Source organism: Nyctereutes procyonoides, unplaced genomic scaffold (assembly GCF_905146905.1).
Source record: "Nyctereutes procyonoides isolate TBG_1078 unplaced genomic scaffold, NYPRO_anot_genome, whole genome shotgun sequence".
NCBI classification, from domain to species: Eukaryota; Metazoa; Chordata; class Mammalia; order Carnivora; family Canidae; genus Nyctereutes; species Nyctereutes procyonoides.
Genome location: NW_026575125.1, coordinates 117,960,254 through 117,980,017, shown reverse-complemented (window position 1 = coordinate 117,980,017; position 19,764 = coordinate 117,960,254). Strand labels below are relative to the sequence as shown.

Here is a 19,764-nt window from a genome sequence, read left to right as displayed (position 1 = left end):
CCACATCTCCAGTAAACGGGTCAGCACTGACATTATACATGCTGTGAATTTCATCACCCCAACTGGCACAATTCCCATGTCACCAGTGCACGCAAATCTGGGCCCCTGCCCTACCCGTGGGATGCCCAGTGGGCACCGTTACCTCCGTTTCTGCTCGTCCGACGAGAAGGGCACCTCCTCCTCTTCAGCAGCCCCAGATGCTGAGCTGCGCCTGACATTGTAGGGTGCCCTGGGGGAGGGGAGAAGGGTGGAGAATGCTGTTGGTCATGGCCCCCCGCCCCCTATCTCTGACCCTGCTCCCTGTCCCAGGCTGCCACCCTCGGCAGCTTGGCCTCCTGACTTCAACAATAGCACCTGTTGGCATTGTTGCCTCTGAGCCTTTGCTCATGCCACTTTTTCCTCCTCAAGACCAGCCCTCTTCTCTCTCCTTATTCCAACCCTAACTGTCCCCCAAGACCCAGCTCCAGCCTCTCCCCTTCTCCAAAAGATTCCCCAGCTGCTCCATGTCATTGGATGATTGTGACAAGGGATATAAAGCAATATGAAAATGTGGGACCCCTGGGAATTACAGGCACAACCTGCACCTCTGGCCAGGATCCCCCCTCCCTGGGCACATAATGGGGGGGGCTTCTTTGATAGGGCCCAGAAGGGGAGCCCCAAAGGTTTATGTCCAAGGAACAGCTCTGATTTCAGCACAGAATGCCAATAACTGATAGGCTGCCACAGCCATCAGGACACTTAGGGTCATCAGGCCCCAACCCAGCCTAGCCTGAACCCCAGATGGGTGAAGAGGCAGTCCAGGAAACAGAGCCAACCAGCAGCAGCCCCAGAGCCATGACCCATGACCCTTTCTCCAGATCCACCAGCCCCTTCCATAAGCTTCTTACAGTGACTGCTTAGCCTCAGATTGGAAGTGCAATGTGTATGGCTATCTGACTTTCTGGGGTTTGTCACCCTCTTGGTAAGCTCCAGGTCACAGTGGCAACTGGCAGGGATGTCAGGCTGGTGGGACTGGCACTCCAAGGCCACACTCAGAGGCAAGCAAGCAGCTGCCCTCAGCAGGCCTGGTGTTTGGGCTGGTTCTCGGAGAAGAGAACTGAGCTGGATGTGTGATCGCATACTTACAGCTTCTTGTAATCCTCGGTGGTCATCTTATAGCCAGAGGAGGAGGGGCGGGGTGGTCCAGTAGGTGCTGCTCTCAGCAGACCTGTAGCACTGGAGAGGAAAGGAGTCTTCATGTGTCCACTCTCAGGCTCCCTCTTGCTTCCTAATTTGGCCCAGGGGGCCCAGCAAGCATGTGACTGGTGGCCTTTCCTCTTCTCTCTCCAGCTGCCCAGACACCCAGAACATCTGTGCCATCCTAAGCAGGACCCTCCTGGGAGCTCACTGTACCAGCACTGCTCTCCAGGGCCCTGACCTCCACAGAAAGACAGCTGCCATCTACCACCCCTCTTGCCCCCACCTGCCGTGACAGGCAGAGTAATCTCTCTGCCATGAGCTTGGCCTAGGCCCTCAACCCATGGACACATACCTTTTTGAAGCTCCATTGGCCTTGGGGAAGTGCTGCTGGGGTTGACAGGAGCTGTCTATGGGCTTGGTGAACACTCCCCTAAAAGAGAGCCCAGAAGAAGTTATCCAGTGAGCTCCCCTGTGCGGAGGTGGGGAGCAGTGTGGGCAGGCATGGGGAAGTGGGTGGGGTCCTGTGGTCACCTACCGGATGATGTAGCCAGTGGGAGCCCTTGCGCTTGGAGACCTGCCAGGGAAAAGAAGGTATGAAGTGAAGCCAGGGTGCCCTACATTCTCCTGCAGCCAAAGATAGCAAAGTGGATTGGCTGGTGGGTGTCCAAGTGCGGTCAGAATGAGGTGAGCAAGAGTGGCTGGCTACTTCCCAATAGGGGCAGCCACCCCTTCACCCCACAGGGCGTCTCTTCTGCTTTGCCTATCTCTTTCATGCTCCCCAAGAAAGGTACTTATGGCTGATTCTTCCAGGACTCGCTCAATATGGTCCAGGATCACACTAAGTGCCTAGGAAGGTGTAGTCCATGGCTGAGCATTTGCTGAAGAGGAATCTCCTCCAAATCTCAGCTTTCCCCTGGTCTGTCAGGTCCCAGCAGTCCCTTGAGAAAGAGGGCTTTTGGGATTGCTGACAGTCCTCCAACCCTCTACTCTCAGAACTGCAGACTCCATGGTCAGAGGCCCAGGGCTGAGACATGGCAGGGAATGCCCAAGGCCCCTGACCTGACACCTCTACATAGCCTCCTTTGGGGAGGTTCATGAGAGCCCAAGAGGTAGAACTAAAGCCAGCTGCCCCTCCCTTCCTGCTCCTTGGGACCTCCCTCCTCCAGCTCCTGAGATGCCCACATCACAGTCTTGATCAAAGCTTAGGACCAGAGGGCATGGCTGGAAAACAGACCACAGAGACTGGGCGCCTCCTGCTTGGGACAACTGAGGGGGCCCAGAAGAATGGCTGTGAGTTTGGGGAGCAAGAGCAGGAGACAAAGATTTGGTAGATGGCTCTTCTGTCTAGGAACAGAGGAGTTTAGGGCTGGAGCAGGGGGTGCGGGTAGTGGGTCTAAGGGAACCCTACGTAAGCAGGTGGGAGGGGCATCAGAGAACCCCAGTGTTCTCCATGTTGACAGACCCTGTCCTAAATAGGGACAGCCTTCTGGAAGTAGCAAAGTTGCATGAACACTTGGGGTGGGACCTGAGAAAGACAGGTCACTCTCGCCCCATCTGGCCACACAAAAATTTTTGGCTAAAGTACCTGTGCCTAGGAGAGAATGGGAGCCAAAGTCTATGTAGACTTTCAGGTCTCCCTGCTGTGGCCCAAGTCACGGTGCCCCAGGATGTGCTTTCCAAATATACCCCCAAACAGAAGCCCAGGGTGAGAACACCACCCAAAGTAAACAAGCTCCTCGTTGGGTAGCTCAGCTTCCAACCATCCTCAGGTCTTCCCCCAACATCACCAGCTGCAGCAAACACAACCCATGATTCACCCTTCTATGTTCATCTCTCTACTCGGGTCATGCTAACATGACAGTTCCCTGAGGAGTGAGCTGAGTCCTCTGTGCCAAGCCCAGGACCTGGCTGGTAGTGGGTGCTGAATCACCAAATGGTGGCGATGGTCAAGTCCACAGTAACCAGAAGCAGCTCCCGGGACTTAGCGATGAACTTGGACCCCTCCCTTCCAGCTGCTGCTACTGCCTCGACCAACACCCGAGAAAGGCCCTGGTCCTGCACTTGCTGCCAACTGCCAGCTGTGTAACAAGGCTCAAGCAAATGCCGCACTCCTCGACCCTCTTATCAGGAGCCTCAGAGCATCCCATGACACCGCTATGCAAAAGTCCTCAAAATAGAGAGGTGATAGCCTGTTCCCTTTGGCCAGCTGTCAAAAAGGTCATCCTGAACTTAGCAGACAGTTGGAACAAACGTGTGAGTCTCCTGTGACATGCTGATTACCAAGTGTACTCAGCCATCAGGGCTATCTATGGGAGAGGGTCACGCGTGACTCTCAAAGCTGCCTGAAGCACCTCAGAGATGTTGTCTCACCCCCTATGGGGGCTTCTCAATGTCCAGTAGACAACCAGAACCATGGAGGCCCATTAGGCAGTCAGCTTCAAGGTCACACAGCAAGGCCAGGGACCTGAACCCAGCAATTCCTGCATTCCCTTTCCCAAAGAAAACAGAAAAAGAAAAGAGCAGAAAAGCCCGTCCTTCCTGTGGATTCGAAATGACTCACTGCAGTATGAGCCCCACCCACCAGCCATCTGGGTACCACCTCTTACCTGGCCTTCGGGACTTCCCCAGGGGATGAAAAGGATGTGGCACGACTCCGACCAGTGGGCAACTCTCTGGGGAAAAAGGGTCGTGATGACCCAAAGCAGGTGAGGTGGGGTGTTGTAAGTGCACCTCAATAATTTGGCTCACCATTCCCATCTCACCTTCGCCTTCCCTGGCCTGCCTCCATAGTCCACAGGCATGTGTGTACGTGTGCACTCAGCACCCAGGGCTTTCACATCCCATGACCTTGGTTGAGGCTGAGCCTCAGCTGGATTGCCTTCCCATGCTCCGCCCGCCCCAGCTGGCCTGTGGCCACATGGCCTGGCAGAGGTCTGAATGGTAGAAGCCCCTGAGCATCCCTGGGTACTGATGGGCCCCTGTGGGTCGCAGCCCCACTGCACTGCCTTGTCTCTGGCCTCCCAGCCTCCTGCACTCACAAGGTGTGGCCGTCCGATTCATCCTGCTTGATGATCCAGCTCCTGTCTCCCTTCAGTGTGGTTCGAACCTTCATCTGCCTGAGAACATTCTTGCGTTCCTCCTCACCTGGTGGTAGTGGCTTCCCTGGAGGGGGCAGGGCCAGGCAGCCTCAGAAGGGGCACTCAGCCCCAGCACCCTGAGGCCTCCCAGTCCTCCCAGTATGTCACTCTCACTCTGCTGCAGGGCTTGTGGCCTTTGCAGCGCAGGCTACACACCAAACTTGGGACAAGAGGGAGCCCAGGCCTCACCTTTGGTGCCGCCTCCAAGAGCTGAGATACTCATGGTGCTTGCTCTGCAGATCCCTTCTCACTTGATTCAGTGGGGCTCCTGGGGGCAAAGGCAAGGACATGGCTCGTCATTTTATACATTTATAATGGCTCACAGGTCAGCATGTGGTCCCTGACACACCAACAAACACCCAGATTGTGCCAAGCCCAGGCATGGGGAAGCAAGAGTTGGTGGAGTTCTGGGTAGTCGGCAGAGGCTAGGGAGTGAGCATGCGCTGGATCTGCCACTGTCAGGCGGTATATCCACCTGTCTGCCCAGAGCTGCTCACCTGAGGAACACGGCCTGGGCTGCCGGGGCTGTCTGTTCAAGAGATAGCTGATAAGGGCAGACCACAAACCCTCCTAGAGACCTCTGATGGTCAGATTCCAGGACCAGGTGACTGTGGGAGGGACAGTGGCAGCCATGGAGCCTCCACAGGGCAGGCTTCCTAGGGGCCGGCCCTGATGGACTCAGAGAGAGGAACTAGGGGAAGGGGGGTACTGAGGGACCGACTGCTTTGGGTTGGACCATCACTCTCACTCTTGAGTAGCTGTCTGACAGGCCTCGGGCTGGTCAGCTAACTTCTCCAGTTAGCCTCAGTGTCGTCATTTGTAAAATGGGATTTTACAAAGTCTGCCCTTCAGGACTGCTATGAAGGCAGAATGCACCAGGGTTCTTGCAAATGTCTGGCACCACCCGGCACAGCAAAGAGCTCAGGGCAGTTGGACAGGAGCCAAGCAGTGGTGACTCTCAACCTGTCCTCGCTGGGAGAGGGGACCATTGGCGGTCTTCAACCTGAGGGGGTGCAGCTCTGTGTGGCTCAGGGGTTGGTTCCATCTCTGGGGGGGAAAGCCTGGGGTCCCTCTGCCAACTTCTAGCTGTCCTTGGGGACCAGGTGAGGGTGGGGATCTGGTAAGGACCTCCTGCTGTGCTCTGCTTTCTCTTCTTCTCTGTACTCCTGCCCTACTCTCCCTCCCTGCCTCTTCTCTGCCCTTGAGCCATGTGCTTCCCGCCTGTGGCCAGTGAGGGGTGGCCCATCATGGTCAATGAAGGGGCTGGGGCGAGGAAGACAACTCTCCAGGCTGAGATTGGCCCAGCATTTCAGGGAGATGGAAGGTCCATGTGGTGAGTTTAATCCCAGCCCTGGCCTGCCACAGCTGCCCCCCCCCGACCTCAAGAAAAGGGCTGGACATTCAGGCAAGTGGGCACGATGGGAAGGAAGGGCTGTGGCTCTGGCAGCACAGTCCTGAGGCAGAGCGGTCTTCCCCTTAGGAGCTGCCACCCTCTGAGCCCCTCCAGGGCCAGGCCCTGCTTCCAGCTGGCAAGGCTTGCTCATGTTTCCTTAGAGGTCAGGGGCACACTAAAATAGGTAAGGCAAGGGCCAAGAGCAAACCGAATTTGCCGCATCAGCAAGAGCTGGCTTTCCCATAAACCACACTGAATGAGCAGCCCAGGAGGCCCAAGCCTGCTGCATGCCAGGAATGGCACCTCATCACAGCGAATGGCAGCCCCACTGCCCAGCCCCTGACCAAAGCTGCCACGTCAGAATTCGACTGAGCAGAACTCATTCCATAGGTGATCTTTGGACCTCACAGGCCCAACTGTCCCATCCCAGCAGCCCATGGAGTAGCCATACTGGGCAGGGCACACAGACAGAGTTGCCACCTGGGATCTTGGCCCTTTGGTCTCCTAGAGCTTTAGACCGACTGTGAGACCTTGGGCAAGTCCCTCACCTTCTCTGGGCCCCAGCTCAGGGCCTCCTACTGCTGAGTCTCGTTCCTTCAGGAACTCTTCAGTTTCACCCTGACAAATCTGTTGCTCACATTGCCTGGAAGTTTTCTCCTAAATCAGAACCAAAGAAGTCACCTCCAAAATCAGGACATATGCACACACACAGAGAATGACAAAGGCAGAGGGGCCACTGGGAACCCCCTGGCCAAAGGGGTAGATACACACATAAGAGCCCACAGCAAGGGAGGGTGGAGTTGCCTTAAGTCCCATCTTTACAGCTAAGACCTGAGCCGGAAGACTCAAGGCTTATTGCCCCCACATCACCAGGCAAAGAGCAGGGCTGATGCTGCATCTCAGAAGTCAAATGTCCTTTTTAGATGGGACAAGAAATCTGGAAGAGTGAGGAAACAGAGTCTTCCCATTGGACTGCAGAGGCTCTCACCCACCCCCCTGGCTCACAGAGTCTTCCCATTGGATTGAAGAAGGTAGCTCTTGGAACAAGGAGCGTTTAAAATGATGAGCCCCAGGGGATCTCTGAGTGGCTCGGCGGTTTAGCGCCTGCCTTTGGCCCAGGCTGTGATCCTGGGGTCACGGGATCAGGTCCCACATAGGGCTCTTTGCATGGAGCCTGCTTCTCCCTCTGCCTGTGTCTCTGCCTCTCTCTCTCTCTCTCTCTCTCTGTGTGTGTGTGTGTGTGTCTCCATGAATGAATGGATAAAATCTTAAAAATTATTAAAAAATAATAATAATAATAAAATAAAATGATGAGCCCCAGCCAGACAGGTGGACACATGAGGTTTAAATTCATGTCCCAGCTGCACAGTGGGCTTTTCCCTCCTTCACCACTCCCTCCTCTCCCTGCTCCACACAGCCCTGGACCCCTGCTTTTACCTGTGCCTCATTCCTGCAGCTTAGCCCACATCAGCCCTCGCTTCTCACTTAGCTTCTGCTGGATCTCCAGTGTCTCGAAGCCCAGGGGCAAATTTCCAGTCCCCTGACCCAGCTACTTTTCTCACAAATGCCACTCGATGTTGACATTGTGCTCCAAGAAGACCACGTGATTCAACATCCCTGGAAAGTGGCCCTGCCTTGGTAATCCCCATGGCTTTGCTTACGCTGCTCCCCACCCCGCCAGAATGTCCTCCAACCTCTTCTGCTGAGCTAAGCCCTGCCCCTTCCTCAGGGGCCCACTTGTCTTGTCTCTTTCTGCTCCTATTGGGCTCTGCCCTCTTCTGACCTGAGTGCCTTGCACTGTTGATCAAAGTCTTCCCAGACGAGACCTGCTCCCTCTACCAACGTCATCAAGGACAGAAGCCAGGCATCCCCCTCACACTTCCAAATACACCCTGCACTGATTACCTGCACTGGAGGCCACCCCTCCTTGGACCCAGGTCTTTCAGACCCACCATTCCCCCCTTCATCCCCAATCAGGAGATAGCTGGGAAAACCTTCACTACAGACAGGCAGCTCCCATGCACTGCTGGTAGACAGGTCAATGGATTCATCTTTTCGGAAGACAAATCTCTATATGTATTAAAAACCTTAGAGAGGGTAAGACCATTGGTCTTTCAGTTCCCCAATCACAGCATTCTCTCCTAAGGAGACAAATGTGAAAGCAGAAGAAAGTATGCAAGAGGGGAGGCATCCTAGTATTGATACTCAATGGTGAAAATTAGGCAATAATCTAAATTCTTAACAGTCATATTTAAATATATTATGATCCATTATTCAAGCAAATACTATGTAATCATTATAAATGATATTGATATATAGTGCTATTTAACAAGCCTTCGTGTATATGGTTTTCTTATACAATTAAGTGAAAGCTTAAAAAAAAAAGATGTGTAGAGGGGGACCTGAGTGGCTCAGTCAGTTAAGTGTTGACTCTTGCTTTTGGCTCAGGTCATGATCTCAAGAGTTGTGACATCAAGCCCTGAGCCAGGCTTCACACTCAGGGCAGAGTCTGCTTGAGATTCTTTATCTCCCTCTCCCTCTGCACCTCCCCACCCCTGCTCTCTGTCTTTATAAATAAATAAATAAATAAATAAATAAATAAATAAATAAATAAATAAATAAAATCTTTTAAAAAGATGTGTAGGATGGTGCCATTTACTTAAAAAATCTATGTACCAAAAAAAATCTATGTACATTACAATGCACAGGGAAAGAAACATCTGAATGGATAAATACCAAAATATTTTGCTCTTCTGTGTATTCTATTTTTCCTATAATGAATGCGCATTGCCTGTGTGATAAAGACTAAACAAACAGGAGCTTAACCAAATGAAATGGGAGCTGGGGCTGCTTGGAGAGCTAATGATGGATCTCAAAAGTTGATGCCAAGTGAGCCATGCCAAGGAAGGACTGGGAAGTGAGGAGCCAACGGATGCAGTTGGGGAATTCTCTTCCCTCCTCCAGGGTAGACATCCAGGGGGCATATGTGCCCTGGGCCTCTTGAGTCCCTCTGTGCTGCTCTGAGCAGACCCTTGCTACCCATGGGCACACACATGACTTCCTCCAGGATCCTGGGTCCTCTTTGCTCACAGCTCCCATGAGAGGGAGAACAGGCATGTGTTTCAGGTGTGCCTCCCACCCCCTACTTCTAATTTCCCTCTTCTTCTTGGCACTTGGGCTTCTTTCAAACCCTCCTTGCCCCCCCGGGCCTGACAGCTCACATCTTTGCTGTTCATCCCTAAGTGGCTTCACATGGCTGTGACATTGTCCCACTATCTGGGCCTCAATCTCCTCATCTGTAAAGTGGTGCCATGCCACCAAGTCCGTGACCTACTCACTGGGTCCCCTCCTGGTAGGATACCCCTAAGCCTGAGCACGTGTCACTGCCTAGAATTTGGTGCCAGCTCTTTTCCATCTCATAGTTTGGGTATCCTGATGTTGGTGGGTGTCCTCAACTCCAAAATGGTCTGTGAGAGTGCATTTCTAGTCAGGACAGCCTCTCTGTGTACCTTTTTAGTGTACAGCTCCTGTTCCTACTTTGATATGGAGGAGTCTCCTGGTACTTTAGGAATTGCCATATTGCCCTGCTTAGGGGCCTGGCCTGGGCCACCAAAGGAGCAGGTGGCTTATCTGCCACCTTTTATCTTAGCTATGCCTCATAGAACAACTCCTTGTGCCAACTCCAAGCAAGGCCCTACACTCACACTATAGCAGCCTGTCCCAGAGCAGCTCAGGACCAAGTCCAAGTCCTTCTGAGCAGACCAGGCCACCTCAGACACTAGATGGGTGCCTCCAGCCCACTCTCTTGGCTCTTCACACCCTTCTTTCTCCCTCTTTCATTAGCTTGCAGATGTCTCTTGGGGCAGATGGGGGGGCATCCTTAGCAAGAATGAGTGGGGGAGATGGGGACAGGCCCTCCCTAATGGAGATGACCTCCGAATGCACCTTCCTCCCTACTGCCGAAGCCTCTCAAAGGCTTTCCAGCAACTTCCCAGGAAGGGGCCTCCGGCCATGATTAGATAGAGAGGAACAAAGAGCCAATGAGGGAGCACAAGGAGCCTGTTTCCCCCAGGCCACGGCGAGCCTGGTGTGGTCAGAGAGTAGAGCTGGAGCTGATGCCAGCAGGAGCTGATGCAGGCAGATTAGCAGGAGGGAGGGAGCCAGGGAGTTGGAAGACAGTGACGCAAATGCTTGGCTGATGCATGAGGAGACAGAGCTGGAGAGAGAAGCAGCAGGAGGAGGGGTGTCCCATCACCCCACAAGGACAGGGCGTGCTCTGCCTCTAAGATTAGAAGACTAATTCAGAGACAATTTTCCAGAATTTTTACCCTGTTGGACTTACCATGTTTGGCCTGCCCCTTTTCTCGGGCAGGTTTCGCTATCTTTGCCCTTGCAGCTATCTCCTTGCCAAATGACCTCGAGCCTCAGCCCAGGCAGCATCTCCCAGAGGAGCCCTCAAGTCCCACAGCCCCTTGACCAAGGAACACGGCCTGGTCCCATTGTTAGTCATACTGCACTAAAAATGTCTGCATTTTCCACTGGCCTAGAAGGAAAAGGGAACCATAGGAGAAGAAGAAGGTATAGAGGTCAGAGAGCACACACAGCAGGCCTGGAGGGGCATCTACCCTGGTGGCCCTGTCCAGCCCCTGGGTGTCACCCATCCTGGAGCCCTTACTCTAGAGGTGCTGCTGTGCCCATGACGGCCTTCTGCCCCCAGGACTGCAATGCCCTCCCCTGACCCCTCAGGCACAGCTGGGACAGGCTGGCTTCCTCCACACAACTGGGGGAACACCAACCAGATGGCAAGGCAGCTGCGCCTGCGAACACAGGCAGCCCAGCCCTTGGTCCCACCCCCAGTCCCCGGGACCCTGGCCTGGGATCTTCCTGCCAAGAGCTTGTGTGAAAGATGGAAAGTCAAGCAAGTGGGTGGCTGGGGAATGGGGAGTGCTGGGTGCCAGGCAAGGGCCTCCTAGGCAAACCAGGATGGAAGAGGAACAAAACACCCTTAGCTTCACACACGAAGGAGCTGCAGCCAAAGTATACAGGTGTTGGGGCTTGTCTGAATGTGTGTGTGCTGGGCGCTGGCCATAGTGAGCAAGCATGAGTGGGCACACCACAGACAGAAGAGCAAGGGGCAGGACTTCTTTCCCAGAGGTGAGTTTTGACAACCTGTACCCAGAGGGCTGAGAGGGAGCCTAGCTATGTTTCCCTTCGTGTACCAACTTCCTGTGCAGGGATCCCCAGTAGGGATCACATGTAGTTCTGTCTTTTGGAACCCAAGCCCACACTTCAACTCTTGGTTGACCCCTTAGGTGTAAGTCAGGGATTGGTTCAGGAAGCAGTGGGATAGGACAAGAGGGCACAACCCAGAGCATGGCCCATACAGTCAAGCCCAGTGACCAAATACGGATGTGGCAAGTGACATGTAGATAAAGGCATCAAGGCCTTAGGCCACCCAGTGCATGGGCCCATTGCCAGGCCAACTTCAGCCCATGTTTGAGTAAAACTCTGTCCCTGAGCATTTTCATGGGGCTCCAAGGCACGGAGCCCTAACAGAGGCAAAGCCCCAGAATCACTTCAGCAAAAACATGAGTGCTCCCACCTGGGTCATGAGAGAAGAGGCGTAATGAAGAAAAGCCACATGTCTTTCAACAACTTGTTTCTAAGATGGGTAAACCCAGCCAGTTCTGATCCTTCCACTGGGCACTGTCAGGCAGTCTCAGAGAAGACAGCTGCCTTGGCAGAAGGAGACTCCTTGCTCCCATGGAACCTTGGCTCCCCATCATTGGGTGAGGGTGTCAATGACTAAACTATGGAAAGACAAAACCTGCAAGCAAAATCCCAGCTGTCATACCTGTATCCTCTTGCCTTCCTATAACAGCCTGAGTTGGGCTCTACAACCCCAAGGATCTGGGCTGCCAGGGCCCACGTGGCTCCCCGGGCCAGAATCCCTCCATGCTTCCCTTCTGGCACAACTGGTGATGGGGGATTTTGAGCATGGGGATGATGCCCCTGCTCATTCTCACTGTCAATGTTCCCTTTGGACAAACGGCCATCAGTGGCCCCAGGATGTGGGAAAAGATGCAAAGAAAATACCCTGGGCCTTAGATCCACTTTCCAGAATGGGCATCTGGGTCCCTTTTGGGTATGTTCCAGGCAAATGCCTTTGAGCTTCAAGGTAACAGTCCTCCCTTGTGCATAAATGCCCATGAAAGAGCCCCCTCAAACTTCTTCATTTGGGGGTGGTCTGGGTTACCATGGAGGGTAACACGAACGTAGCCAAAGTCTACCTGCTAGAGAACCCTACCTGCTACCTTTTCCCTCTAAGCAGCAGAAACAGAATCTAAGAAGGGGGTAGGAGACAATGCTTGTTCAGAACACTGTAGAGCCAAGCCAGCTGGGCTCATTATCTGTCATTTCATGGGTGGGGCACACTCATGGTGTTAGAGATGAGGAGAACTTGGCCAATGCCAAGAAGGCACACATCCATGATGTCTCTTTCAACTCAGGTGCAAATGAAAGAGAACTAGACAAGGAGTCTGAGTCCTAGTTCTGTTAAAACAAGTCACGGGACATGTGACTTACTCTCTGGCTAAATTTGAAGTCCCTAGTCATGGGCAGGGGAAGGCATGAGATTCAGTGCTCCTCACCAGGGCATGGGACCCCATAGTTTTTTCAGAGCACTTCCCTTCTTGTTCTGTCCTCCCTCTAGAACATCCCCTGGGGTCAAAGGCCCAGTGTCTCAGGGAGTGCCCAGGCCATGGCTGGCACGTACTCTACATGCCAGGCTGAGAAAGGCCTAGACAGAGAGATGAGTGGAGTGAGGCCACAGGCAGGATATAGCACAGAGTGTGAAGGGGCTTCAGACACCAAAAGTCAGGGAATGTGACCTCCCCCACCTGCTTGGGTGCCCTCACCCAATCCTTTCTGAAGGCACTTGGCCTAATCTCTAAGTTTAGACCCAGGCTAACAACACCCAGGCCACCAAGGGCTGGAATGATCAAAGAAGCAGCCTCCTGAGGCCAGACTTCACAAATGAGTACATTCTGATTCCCAGTGTCAGCATCTGGCAAGAGGACAGTACCCAGACAACTTGCTCTTCTCCAGGAGGGGTGGAGCAGGCAGTGCACTGGTGCACTTACGATTCCCAGGATCCAGAGAGTCTTGGCAGCACTCCAGGAGTAGGGGGCCCTGCAGAGGCCCACCAGAGGGATGGCTGAGCATCTGAGTCATGTCAGGCCCCCTGCCCGCTCAGCATGGAGAGTCCAGCAGCCCCAGTGGAGCAGAGCACCTTGACTGCACATGATGCTGCAGTGCCAGGAACTCCGGCATGGAGGCTCCTAGGGCAGGAGGAAGGAGGTGCACCACGTGGAAGAAAGAGCTGGAAGAGACTTGGATGACAGAGGGAAAAATGTAATGTGGAAAAAGAATGCGTGTGTGGGGGGAGAGTATTTGTAAATGTGCTTTACAGGTAAATGACTTCTACATGAAAGTCTGGAATTTCACCTTCCCCCAGCCCACCCCCAACATCCCAGAATCTAGACTTCTCGGCGTCAGTGCTGGAGGGCCCAGGGAGGCAGCTGTCTGAGGGTGTGAGGAGGGCCAGCTCTCTCCAGAGGCAGTGAAGAACTCAAGCCCCAGGGGGGCAAGGGAGCCATGGCCGAGGGGCTGGGATTTGTCCTGGCTCTCCTGTGCCCATCTTCTAGTTCTCTCCAGGCTGGATACAAGTGACTGCTTGGGGTGACTGAGCCGTTTCAGGGGTGGCTTAGCCTCAAGGGCCAGCAAGGGCTTCTGGGCAGGGCCTTCTGAGATGTGGAGGCCAGGGGTCTGGGCAGGGCTAAGATGATGGGGACAGCAGAGCCCATGAGGCCTCACTGCAAATAGAACCCCTTGCCGGAGCCACCCGTATCAACTATTCCCAGTGTTCCCAGGGCCTCCACCTCCCCTGCGGTGGCAGGAGAAGGGACCCCACAGAACCCTGGGCATTCTTCAGGGCCTGGGCTGGCTCTGTCCCCCACTCCTTGCACCCTTGTAGCCTGGGAAGCAAGGTGGTCTGAAGTCCATCCCAGCGGAACAGAGACGGTATCCCTGTCTGCACACAGACACATAAAGGGGTTGGAAGGGACTCAGGAGATGTGGGCCCACTCCCATCCAGCTCGACCAATGGCTTCCTCAGGAACAGCCCTGAACCTTCACTGTGACCACCTCCTCAGCCTTTGGCAGAGCAGGCTCAGAGACCAGAAAGTTCCCCCTGCCCCAACTTGCCTCTGACTAACATTGGCCAAAGATTTCCTTTTGTCCTAGTTACAGGTGATCATGAGTAAAGCTCAAGAGGAAAAGAAGTACCTACCCAGCCCCCTCTCCCCAGCCACCAACACCTCCCACCCGGGCCAACCTCAGACAGGCCTCCTCCCAGCTATTTTCTCCCCTCCTATCCGCCCCAGACCCAGTTTCCCGTACTCCACCCTTACCTATCACCACTGTCCCCATTTTTCTATAAGAATATGGAGACTAAGAGAGGAGAAAGCATTTGCCCAAGGCCACATTTTCATGTATTCAACAACCACTTATGGAAAGTTGGCAGCCAGGCTGGGTGCTGGGCCTACAGATAGACAGACAGAAGGCCAGAGCAGCCCTTCCAGGGCACTGCCAGAGTGCTACATTTCCCAAGGAAGTGCCCTCAGCTCAGGCCTCCCCCAGAGAATGAAAGAATGACTTAGGAGTTCACCAGGCAAAAGCGGTGTAACAAATCCTGGGTTTTTGTTTTGTTTTTTTTTTAGTATAAACCAGGCACTGCCTGATGTAAGCATTTTCACTCGTTCTTGTGATTGGAACCCCTTGCCACGTCAAGCTCTCTGGAAAAATGACCTAGTCATCAGAAAATGGTGTGCTGAGCCAACGATCACAGGAACCAGACTAAGGGGTCCAAGGCCAAGACCACCACCAGTGACAACCTGCAGCAGCATGAGGCCTGTCCACCACTGGCCCCAAAGGCCAGGTCTCCTCTCTGTCCCATGGTATGGCCCTGAGGCTCCACAACCACTTCCACCACCACCACCACCACCACCACCAGCTCCACTTCTTGGCTCTCTCTTGAAGTGGGAAGTGAGCAGACTTCCCACGGGAAAGACCTAAATGGTGTTCCTGAAAGTGGCCTCTGGGTCCCCGTAGAATCCCGCACCTCTGGGACATGTGCTTTAGCTGGAGGCTCCTGCTTCCCCACATTAGACTTTGACAATGAGCCTCTTAACTTTTCATTTGCCAGGCCTCTCCACCCAGACCTGTCCCTCCTGCTCTCTCATCCCCACCCTTCTCAGTTCTCACTCACTGCTGTGCCCCAGAGCCCAACACAGGCCAGCAGTCAGAAAACACTCACTAAATGTGCACATGCTCACCTGTGAGCCAAGGGAAACTGGCTCCATTCCTAATCCTCCAATGAGTCTTGAGCGAGTGCCCCTCTGTGCCTCAGTTTCCCTCTTGGAAAAAAGAACTGACACCAGCCCTGCCCACCCCCAACCCCTCCAATGGCCACTCCTCCACGAACGTTACTGTCACTCAAGTGCCGCCATGTCACCTTCCTCCACAGCAGGGAATCCAGATGCGGCTTTGAGGGAGTTCTTTGTACCATTCTCACAACTTTTTGGTGAGTTTTAAATCGATCCAAGATAAACGGTTAAAAATGAAAACGGCCAATATTAAAAAAGAAAGCAAAGCAGATTTCAGGAGGCATCCAGAAATGATCTACGAATGAAGTGTGCTGTAGCAAATAATTTAACTGTGGGTAGATACCATATGCATCATCAGAACAGACTAGCAGTGATTTTTAAACCATTTTTTGCTAGGTGGGGAGCCCACATCCCTTCCAACCTGGCCCCAACCTCACCCCTGGCCACCATGGCCCTGGAGGAGGACACGGCGGTTCTGGCTCAATCTGTGCCCCTGGCTTCAGCCTCCCTTCTGTAGAGGTGACAAAACCGAGGCCTCCGGATGCTATGTGATGTGCTCGGGTTGCACAACTGGACGATGGCTGAGCTGGGGTGTAAACTCAACCTGACCTCTGAGCTGCTCTCTTACCACTGGGCTGTGAAGGCACCTCCCTGTCCCATCACACAGTCTCCCACCCTTCACCTCCCCGCTCCACAGTCGTGAATCTCCGGCCAGCTCACAGGCCCTCAGAAACAATGATGCCAACCTCTCCTGAGCGTCATGCTCAGGCACGTGGGCCGGCCAGGTGCGCTGCCCCAGTCCTGCCATCAGGCAGCTCTGTGCAGCACAGTATGAATGATGATACAAATGAATGCAGAGTCCTGGGATCCCGGTGGATCCCAACCACAGGAGCCTGGGGCACCGTGGGGGTTGCTGTGCGGAGCTCCGAGTCGTGGCAAACAGCTCTCCTCTCCTCCAGCCACAGTCCTCGCCCACCCTGGGAGGGCCTGGCAGTGGGGGCAACGTCAGAGCCCAGCAAGCAGAAAGCAAGCTGGTGTTATGCATGAGCTGGCACCTTATGGGCTGTGGCTTGAAGCAAGATCCACACCAAAGGGATCAGTCACCCGTGGAGGCTGAGTGGGGAAGGAAGAAGGCAGGCTTCCAGTTCCAGAGTGCACTGAGCCCGGTTTGGGACTTTTCCTGGCATGCGACCAAGGACAGTTCAGGAAGCAGGTGCTGATGATGTCTGCCTGTCCTGCTAGATCTTAGGAGGGCACCCCTGGGATCACTGCCCTCAGGCAGAGGACTGTCTGAAATCTGGACCCCGACTGAAGAGGAAGTGAGGTGGGGACGTTTCGATGCTGGTGGTAGCTCCCTACTGAGTGGCCATCCATGTCCCCAGCTAGACTGTCACTCCCTGGGGCAAGGCCTGCATCTGATTTCTCTCCAGACCCCCACGGCCCAGCTCTGGGTAGAACATAGGTTTAGGAAGAACTGGCTTTGATTGCTTGGGAACAAGAGGGAGGCTAGACTCATGCAGCTCCAAAGGATATGTAGACCTTGACCTGGCAGCCGCTGAGCTCCTCCCCTTACTTCCAACCCCTCCTCCTCCTCCAGGAAGCTTTCCCTGATCCTCCCAGTCAGAGCTGCTCCCTTGCTCCAAGCTCCCACAGCCCCTTGTGTTTATGCCACTCAGAGCTGCAGCACCTGACATGGTCACGGGCCACCTCTGTCACTGACTTGTGAGTCTCCGAAGGGTGGAGATGAACAGATCTGGAGCACCTGCTGTGTGCTGCTCTGGGTACCTTCCATTAGCTTTCCACAGCTGACTATAGAGCCCTCAGGCAGGCTGGGGCATCTGAAGTCCAGGCCAGGAAGGCACAAGCACTGGGGCTGACAATCGATGGAAGGAAGGGGAAGGGCAAGTGAGGTGGATCTGCTCCTGCCCATCCTGGGATGGCCCACAGGTAGTGGGACAAACAGCACAGGTACCAAGGCCAGCCAGCAAGCTGGCCCCTGGCCCATGCATCTATGCCCCGGCTAGATGCTTCTAAGTGGCAAGCAGGGCCTCGGAGCTGGCCTCTGGGCTGCCCCTGATTTTTCAGATGGGGCAGTGGAGGCCTTGGACCGTAGGACCCTCCCCTGCTTGCCCTTCCCCCTAGATTTGCCCTGTAGCATTATGTGAGCTGGTGAGCAGGGAACAAGGAATCCAGAGTCCTTCCCCACAGCCCAGGCTTATCAATCAGCCCAGGGCACCCTGCTTCCTGTCCCCAGCCAGGTACCATGACCAGAAATCTGAAGGACCATGAGAGGAAAGCAAGAGTGGGTCCAGGTGCAGGAGGCCTCAACCACTGCTGGATGGATGGGGTGTGAAGGGCTCTCTCTCAGGGTTCACAGAGCGTGATCCGGAGATGCACAGTGTTCCACAACGTCCAAACTAAGTGCAAACAGCCCAGTGAGAACACAACTCCTACCGCACCTCAGATGTTCCAGAGCCCTGTTGCAGTCACACTGACCTCATCCGAGCCCTAGGTGGGAGGAGGCCCCGTGTGTTATCTCCTTGGACTGATGGAGCTGCCCAGGCGCCCCCCGCCCCCCGCCAGGCTCACAAGTGGCAGAGCAGTCAGAGATGCTGAGCGTTCAGTCTTCCCGAGGCCAGGTATCACTCTGCCTCTCCAAAGAGGACAAGGCTCTCGGCTCCCCTGCCCCCACCAAAACAATTCAGCCACAGAGCCAGCTTGCTGCAGATCCCGTTGATAACACCCAGTGACACTTGATTCGGCGCCTTCTGTCTGGGGCAGCTACCATTCTGGTAGCCCTCCAGGAGGTTGCCCTGTGCCCAGCACATGCTCATCACAAGCAGCCCTCAAGTCCTGTGCTCTGGCCTTCAGGGTGAGCCAGCCTCTGGGTCTCAGTGTTCTTGCCTATAAAATGGACACGGTGAACCAAGCTGATCTGCAGAGCTCTGACTCTTCCCTGCAGTCGATGCTCAGAGCACCCCGGCCCGGGCAGTCACTAACAATCAAACCCCCCTCTTCCAGACAGGTCGAGGAGGCCAGCCTTTTTTGACTCTCTACCTTCTCTCTTGGCTCACAGTGCAAACCAGAAAACCAAGTGCACTGCCTCCTTGCTGGAAACCCAAAAGGAATGCCTAGAGCCGGGGAGGGTCATGGCAGGGGAAACTGAGGCCCTGAGCTGTCCCTGCCGCCTGCCGGGGCAGGGGCCAGGAGCCCCCCACCCCCACCCCGGCCCAATGCCTCTCGGCAGGGCCGCCCCAACGGCGACTCGACAGCCCTACCTGGCACAGGTGCTGGGCTCGCGGGGCGGGCAGGGGATCAGGCGGGCGCGGGGCGCGGGCTCCCTCAGGTGGACAGCGCCCGGTCGGGCCGGGCCGGGCCGGGCCGGGGCGCGGGGCGGCGGGCGGCGGGTGCAGCCGGGAGCGCACAGGGCGGCGAGAAGGCGCGGACTGGGCTCCACCCGCAGGAGAACAAACAGGTTTTCACCGGCGCCCAGTGCCTCGCCCCTCGCCCCTCCCCTCGGCCGGCCCCCTTCCCCTGCCCTCTCTTGGGGTAGGTAGATGCGCCTGGCACATTCCGCACATTCTCCCGCCAGTGTCCTCGGCCCGCCCGCCCCTTCCCAGCCCCGCCCCGCAGGGCTGCTGGAGAAATCAAGGCCGGGGCTCCCCACGCCGAGCCCAGAGCAGGCTCCAGAAGCCTCTGCCGCGGTGGAAAACTTCCAGGCAAATTCCTTCGGGCGCGCGGCCCTGGGCCGGGAGGTCTCGGCCACATGAAGGGCCCCGGCTGCCTATTGCGCACCCGATGCGATCTGGCCTCTGCTCAGGGCCGATGACTTCTACAGATGCTGCGGGTTCATTCTGTTGAGGACTACTGTTCCTAGATCCATTTTACAGATGAAGATCCCAGACAGGGGCGGGGAGGGGGGCCGGGGGGCCAGAGGCTGAGATCATACAGGAAGTCCTAGAGGCTGCGAAGGAGGAGAAGAAAGTGAGGGAGCCCGGGCAGCTCACGGAGGGAAGGAGGGAAGTTCTCACCCTGGGAGGCCACACCAGGAGCACCCTGTCAGCAAGCTGGGCCACCTCACAGTTGACACTTGCAGACCCCTTGGGCCAGTGCAGTTTGACAGGTGTCATTCATTCATGCTCTTTGAGGATGTGTGTCACTGAATCATGCTTACTGACTACCTGCTAGGTGCAAGGCACCAGGGCTACGTACTAGGAAGGAGGGAGCATCAAGGGAAGCCCCCACCCCAGGTGTGGGTCCAGGGAATGCCTCCAATGCGAGGGGCCGCCAAGTCAGTCCTACAGAGGCATAGAGTTGGCCAAAAGTTGGCCTATCAAGCTGACAGGATGGAAAGGATGTGTTCTGGCAGTTCCTCCTTCCTCAAGCCCCATCAAGTCTGTATTCCAAATGGCCCTCTGATCCATAGACTTGTGCGCATGCCCACTGCAACCCCCTAGTCCAGGCCTGCTTACCCTGCCTCTCTCTTGCCTTCCTTCCCATCCAGTCTCCACACAGAAGTCAGTCTCAGGGTTTACATGCTTGCAACTCTTGGATGGCTTCCCATTGCTCTCGGGATAAAAGCCAAACATCAAGGGGGCCCAAGGATAGG

The 19,764-nt window shown here is 55.1% G+C and overlaps 1 protein-coding gene across 12 annotated transcripts in view; it reads right to left on the bottom strand.

Annotated features, from left to right (window-relative positions):
- ZNF185 (zinc finger protein 185 with LIM domain) overlaps positions 1–18,591 on the bottom strand; it is a 63,974-nt gene extending 45,383 nt beyond the window's left edge. For 11 of the 12 annotated variants that reach the window (XM_055337592.1, XM_055337596.1, XM_055337602.1 and 8 more), the window contains exons 1-8: positions 18,434–18,591; positions 4,506–4,584; positions 4,218–4,341; positions 3,786–3,851; positions 1,715–1,753; positions 1,532–1,609; positions 1,126–1,215; positions 143–229 (exon numbers count right to left, since the gene is read on the bottom strand). In XM_055337592.1, the coding sequence (XP_055193567.1) occupies positions 143–229; positions 1,126–1,215; positions 1,532–1,609; positions 1,715–1,753; positions 3,786–3,851; positions 4,218–4,341; positions 4,506–4,539 (518 nt within the window). In that variant the 5' untranslated portion in view covers positions 4,540–4,584; positions 18,434–18,591. Of the gene's footprint in view, positions 1–142; positions 230–1,125; positions 1,216–1,531; positions 1,610–1,714; positions 1,754–3,785; positions 3,852–4,217; positions 4,342–4,505; positions 4,585–6,257; positions 6,367–18,433 lie in introns of all 12 variants that reach the window. The other variant, XM_055337593.1, reaches the window with a different exon arrangement.
- Positions 18,592–19,764: the final 1,173 nt, after the last annotated feature.